Source organism: Arachis stenosperma, chromosome 3 (assembly GCF_014773155.1).
Source record: "Arachis stenosperma cultivar V10309 chromosome 3, arast.V10309.gnm1.PFL2, whole genome shotgun sequence".
Classification (NCBI taxonomy): Eukaryota; Viridiplantae; Streptophyta; class Magnoliopsida; order Fabales; family Fabaceae; genus Arachis; species Arachis stenosperma.
The window spans coordinates 129623111-129629622 of record NC_080379.1 but is presented as its reverse complement, the minus strand read 5'-3'; the positions used below and the strand labels follow the sequence as shown (position 1 = coordinate 129629622).

At 41.9% G+C, this 6512-nt stretch overlaps 1 protein-coding gene and 1 non-coding gene across 2 annotated transcripts; one reads left to right on the top strand and one right to left on the bottom strand.

The window, feature by feature from the left end:
• Positions 1-2277: 2277 nt before the first annotated feature.
• Positions 2278-3696, bottom strand: LOC130966687 (uncharacterized). Its single transcript, XM_057891508.1, has one exon. It carries the CDS (start codon positions 3694-3696, stop codon positions 2278-2280), a length of 1419 nt encoding a protein of 472 aa, XP_057747491.1.
• A 676-nt stretch (positions 3697-4372) lies between these two features.
• LOC130972333 (small nucleolar RNA R71) lies at positions 4373-4478 on the top strand. Its single transcript, XR_009083518.1, has one exon. It is a non-coding gene; the product is annotated as a small nucleolar RNA R71 (small nucleolar RNA).
• Positions 4479-6512: the final 2034 nt, after the last annotated feature.

The following is a 6512-nucleotide window of genomic DNA, read 5'->3' as shown; positions in this document are numbered from 1 at the left end:
TTTTTCCAAGTAGTTTCTTCCAGAAGCCAGCATCTTCCATTTTTTTCTTCAGAGTTTCCTTCTGCTGTTTCACCTTCCCTTCTTCTCGTTCAACAAACTCTTTTTGGACCTCCTCATATGTGGGGATGGCATAATGTAGGTGGTGCATATTATCAGACATATAGCTCAATCTGGCTTGAGTGTTTACACTGAATTCCTCTCTATGCAACTGCCTTCCTTCATTCAGCACGCTAAACTCATTAAATGATTTCATCTGAGCTAATTGCCGCTGGTTGAGCTCTTGAAGGCGTTTGTCTTGACGCTCTTGCCTCTCTGTTACTTGGTGTAGGGCTTGAGTGAGTTGTGAATATTGCTCCTGTTGCTGCTCCATGTGTTGTTTCTGCCACTCTTCTTGTTGCTTCATCCATTTGGACTGCATGGCAAGTATTTGCTCTTGTCCCTCCATATGTTTCATCTCCAAATCCTCAATGGCATGTAAGATATGACTCATATTGAGGTTGGCTGGGTTGTGTTGCTCTTCTTGTTGGTAATCTTCCTGATGATACTCCTCTTGATGAACTTCTTCCTGGGCTCTGTGCCTTCCTATATGTGGCCTTCTTAGTTGTTGAGCAAGTGAGGTGTGGACCATACGCTCACGTGTGACCGGCTTCCTTGGGTTTACCCAGTCTGGACTGCTGTCCTCAAATACTACCTTAGCCTTGTTGCACAAGCGGAAAATTGTGCTGGGGTACCAAAGCCTGGCACCGGAATCAACTTTCTCAGCCGACTCTTGAATCCCTTCGGCAATAAGCTCATGCACATTGATTTCCCCACCTAGTACTAAGCATTGCACCATAGTGGCTCGGTTGATGTTAACTTCTGAATTATTAGCAGCCGGTAGGATGGACCTTCTTACAAGCTCGAACCACCCCTTGGCCTCAGGATGAAGGTCTCCCCTTTTTATGAATTTTGGTCTTCCATCTGAGTACCTCTCCCAATCAGCTGCTATCACACAGATATCTGACGCTATCTCTGAGAGCTCATCCTTATCAGGGCTTCTACTTATCCTTGACTGATAACTCTCCTCGTCAAACTGAGGGAATTTCAATTGAAGAGCTTTTATTATGGCATTTGGGCTGAAGTCGACCTCCCTTCCTCTCACATAGCTTTTGTAAGTTGGGGCTTTGGTCTTCTCCTCTCTAACTATATTTGCATAAAACTCTTTGATGATGTTGCCATTGATCTTACCCTCTGGACTAGTGAGAAATTGCCACCCTCTCTGTTCAATTTTTCTCAAAATCTGTGGTGATTCATTGGCATTGATTTGGAAGATTAACTCTGGCAATATCTTTCTGGCCCTTATCCGCTCGAATTCTCGTTCATGAAAGGCAGTTTTGAATCTCTTCTCGTCAAAGTGAACACTCTCCATGGGTTCCTTTCTCTTTTGCCTCTTTGAGCTTGATGATGCCATGACTTGAGTTGTTGTTTTGAGGTGGGTTGAGGCTTCGGATAGATAAAGAGTGGGTTGGTTAAAACAATGCGTGATGAAGGGTTTAGTGTGCCAACAAAAGTGTAGAGAGTGGGGGTTTTAATGTAAGGAGTGAGCGTGCACTAAGGTTCACTTATATAGGAGAAATCATGAGTGCATGAAGGGTGTGGATTGCACGAATGTTTCCTTGATGGACGGATGGGGTTGTATACGAAGAGAGGACAAGGATCATCACTTGATGGGGAATGTTGGTTCGGTCTTCAAGATTCTTCTTCTTTCAATGTTGCATGGCAACATTTCCCATGCCTTCCTTGTTGGGACAAGTGTAAAGTTCTCTTCGCGAAGTGGCCGAGCCTCCCCCATTAAATTGTCTAATCAATCCTCATCAATGCTCCTGTTCCTTCCCTATAAAGATAAAATGAGAAAAGTAACAAAAGATATTAAAATAACATAAGAACCTTATGGCTAACATTAATGAAAGGGGAGGAAGATTTGATTGTTTATTTATGAATTCCAACTAACTAACTAGCTGTGTATCTTTTTATGCACATTGGTTGCACCATAGGGTAACACCAAACTTAGTTTGGAGCACTGTGATGAAAAGTTGTGTTCAAAGCTTTAAGAATAATGCTTTGAACACCAAACTTGTTCTTTACTATATTCTGCATATAAAAATTTCACACGTGCTCGTCAAGTTTTGGTTGGAATTCATGAATATTGATTTATTCACTACTTCTGAAAGCATGTAAACATGGGTTGCCTCCCATGAAGCGCTTCTTTAGCGTCACTAGCTTGACGTTACCCCCTTATTATGGTGGTTGGTAATGCTTGAAGTCTTCTCCTCTGGCAGTGGACTTGTATCCGTTGGTTGTATCAATGATCTCTACATGCTCCAAGGAGAAAACTCTGTTGATGGTGAAGACCTTAGGTAGCTGAGATGGTACAGTGGGGAGATTAGGGGGGATATCTGTGAAGTAGGCTGAGATTACTTTATCCCCTGGAGAGAAATCTTCCGTAGGAATCTTCTTGTTCCGCCACCCCCTTGGTATCTTCTTCTTTGCCCCTGGTGCTGTTTTCTTACTCCTGGTGGCCTCCTTCTTTGATGAGCTTTTGTTAATGTCCTCACAAACTTCTGGTGGCTTAGGTTCCTCCAATTTTTCCTTGACCTGTAGCACTTGCTGCTGGCCTTGTCCATTAACCCAGTGAATCTCAGGATGAGCTGGTTGTGCTTCAATGCTTGCTTCTTCCTTTAGTATCTCATGATGCACTTTGCTCGTTTCTTTGTCTTCTTCATCTTTTTCCAGTGAGAGTTCGAAAACACTGAAGCTCAGTTGTTCATCATGGATCCTTAATATTAGCTCTCCTTTCTCCACATCTATGAGTGCTCTAGCAGTAGCTAGAAATGGTCTCCCCAATATGATTGGGTGCAGGTGGCTCTCCTCCATGTCTAGGATGACAAAGTCTGTTGGGAGAAAGTATTTTCCAACTTTGAGCAACACATTTTCCACCACTCCTACTGCTTGCTTTTGAGTCTTGTCAGCCAGCCTTTTGACTACATCTGTAGGTAGTATCTCATTGATCTGCAGCCTTTCTGCCAGGGATAGGGGTATTAAGTTGATGCTTGCTCCCAAATCGCAAAGTGCTCTATCAAAATTTGTTTTCCCTATAGCACAAGGGACATGAAAACTCCCTGGGTCTTTTCTTTTTGCAGGCAATTGTGTTTGAATGAGGGTGCTGCAATCCTTGTTCATCACTATAGTCTGGCCCCCCTTGAGTGAACTCTTCCTGGGAAGTAGTTCCTTCATATACTTGATGAATGCTGGCATTTGTTGAATGACCTTGATGAATGGTATGTTCACATTCAAAGATGCAAATGAGTCTAAGAACCTTGAGTACATTCTCTTTCCTACAGCACCCTTTAGCAGTTGAGGAAATGGTGCATATAGTCTCAGCAGCTCCTGTTGTGAGATTTCTGGTTCTTGTTGGTCTTTCTTCTCCTTCTCTACTAAGGTATGTTCAGGTTGTTCTGACAGCTTGCTTGGCTTGTCTTCAGTCTCCTTGTCATTTGTAGTGACCATATTGCAGTCTTCCCATCTTACCTTCTTCGCTTCACCTCTCGGATTCTTCTCTGTGTCACTTGGGAAGCTATCAGTGGGTTTGGGCATCTTCTCAGACAAATATCCCACTTGGAATTCCAGCTTCTTGATTGCTTCCCCCCGATTCTTCATACTGGCTCTCACCTCCTCTTTGAACACCTTATTGTCTTGAATGTCTTTGCATATGCTTTCAAGTAAGGTTTCAATCTTAGAGATTCTGTCATCAAATGATGGTATGTTGGGGGTAGAGGTAGAAGAGTGAGATGTATTGTTGTGGTTTTGTTGGTATGTCCTCTATGTGAATTGTTGGGAAGCTGTGTTGTTGGGGTTGTGACGTCTCTGATCTTGGCCTTGGTCTTGTTGATTCCCCCACCCAAAGTTTGGGTGATTCCTCCATCCAGGGTTGTAGGTCTTGGAGTATGGATCATGGTTGTATCTAGGTGAATTCCCAATGTAGTTGGCTTGCTCCTGAGTGCCTTGCTCATCTTCACTTGCTTCCTCTTGAGTTGAAGTGGTGATTGCTGCCACTTGACTTCTCTCCATCTTCTTGGTGAGGTCAGCTAGCTGCTTGGTGATGACCTTGTTTTGAGCAACCAGAGCATCTACATTGTTCAGCTCCATTACCCCTCTAGTGTTCCCTCTTTCGAAAGCATAGAAGTAGTCATTCTCAGCTACAGTTTCAATGACATCTATGGCTTCCTCGATGGTCTTCTTCTTGTTCAAAGAACCTCCGGATGAATGGTCTATGGCCTTCTTAGATTCATATGACAGTCCTTCATAGAAGATGTGCAGCTGCACCCATTCATTGAACATATCAGATGGACATCTCCTTGTTAAGTCTTTAAACCTCTCCCATGCTTCATATAGAGTCTCACCATCTTGTTGCCTGAAAGTTTGGACCTCAGCTCTCAGCCGATTGACTCGTTGAGGAGGGTAAAATCTTGCCAAGAATCTGTTCATAACATCATCCCAAGTCGTCAAGCTATCCTTTGGAAAAGACTCCAACCACTTGGTTGCCTTGTCTTTGAGAGAGAATGGGAACAACAACAGTTTATAGACGTCTGGTTGAACGCCATTGGACTTCACTGTGTCACATATTCTCAGGAAGGTGTTTAAGTGTTGGTTGGGGTCTTCTTGGACACCTCCCCCGAACGAGCAATTGTTCTGAACGAGGGTGATGAGCTGTGGCTTTAGTTCAAAGTTGTTGGCATGGATGGTTGGTTTTTAGATGCTACTTTCGCAGTTCCCTGGGTTCGGGTTAATGTAAGAGCCCAAGACTCTTCTATCTTCCCCACCAGGATTTGCTCTATCTCCTCCACGATGGTTGTGCACCTCTTCCTCACGATGGTCTTCCATGGTTGTTTCAAAGTATTCTTCAAAGTGTTCCTCTTCTTCTTCAGCACCCACTACACGTTTTTCTTTTGCCTCCCTTCTTAATCTTAAGAAGGTTCTCTCAGGTTCAGAATCAAAGGAGGTTGAAGCTCCTCTTCTTCTCCCTGTCATACAACCAACAGAGTACAAGCAAGAAAAGCAATGCAGAAAGTATCTTGTTAGAATTACTTGTTAGTGTCAGTGATGCAATATATCAAACAGTTAGTGGGTTAGTGAACTGAATTGTAAATAGCAAAGAAAAACTTAGAAACAGGGGAGGGGAAGAATTAAACTAAGACGGAAAGCAAATTAACCAAACAGAAAATTAAATCAAACAAAATACAAATGCTCAATCTAGTGATCCTCTAATGTAATCATTGTCGATGCACAATCAATCCCCGGCAACGGCGCCATAAACTTGATCGGGGGAAAATTTGGCTCGCAACAAATCTCCTTTCGGCAAGTGTACCGAATTGTCGTCAAGTAAAACTCACAATAGAGTGAGGTCGAATCCCACAGAGATTAACGGATTAATCAATCAATGGTTAATTGATTATCCTAGTTAGACGATTCAGATTTGGATGAGGAGCAGCAGGAATTGTAAATTAACAGAAAAGTAAAGAAAGCAATAAAGTGCAGAAAAGTAAAATGGCAAGAAAAGTAAATGTAAGAACTAAAAATAAAATGAACATTGGGATTGAGAGATATTGCAATCCTCCGGATCAAGTTCATTCTCATCTCTTCCTCAATCAATGCACTCATTGATCTCCTTGGCAATCTTAAGTGATTGAATTACAATTTCTTGTAATTCAATCTCTCAAATCTTGATCAATAGCCAATTCCTTGGTCAATTGCTCATGAGAAGAGATGAAGTATGGTCACTGATTATACCACATGCATTTCCCAAATCAAGTGTTGAGAGGATTATAGTCACATATCCATCCAAACCCAATTTGGTCCAGCATGAGAAAGCATTTCTAGCTTGATCCCTTCATTCCTCTTTCAAGGTTCAAAAGAGATCCAAGTATGAATAGCCTCTTTTCCAAGATAACTACCCAATTGGATGAAGATCGAAAGCTCTCTAGTAAAATCAAGAGAAAAGAAAGAAGAAGAAGAATAAGAACTACACTTAATCCATTGAATCACAATAGAGCTCTCTAACCCAATGTAAAGAGTTAGTTGGTCATTGCTCTACCAAAATAGAAAAGAAAGGAAGTGCAGAAAAGTAAAGATGAAGATTAAAACTAAAATTGAAACTTCAAAATTCATAAATGAAAAGTACAAACTAGAATTAAACTACTACTAAGAAAAAGAAATGAAAAGAAAAGGAAGAAGAGTGGTTGAGGGGAGGGGTCCGAAGACCCACTCCCCTTGGAGTGTGCCAATTCACAAAAGTTCGAATTGGTCTTCACTCTCTCCCCCTTCCTTCAATTCTCCCCTCTCTCGAATTACTTGAATGTAAAAACTAAGGCCTTTATATAGGCTCTCCTAAATTACAAAATGAAAGCAAATTACACTTAAATGAAAATTCCTATTCTAGATGCTTCTTGTGGCCTTGATTGGTTGACAATTGTGGG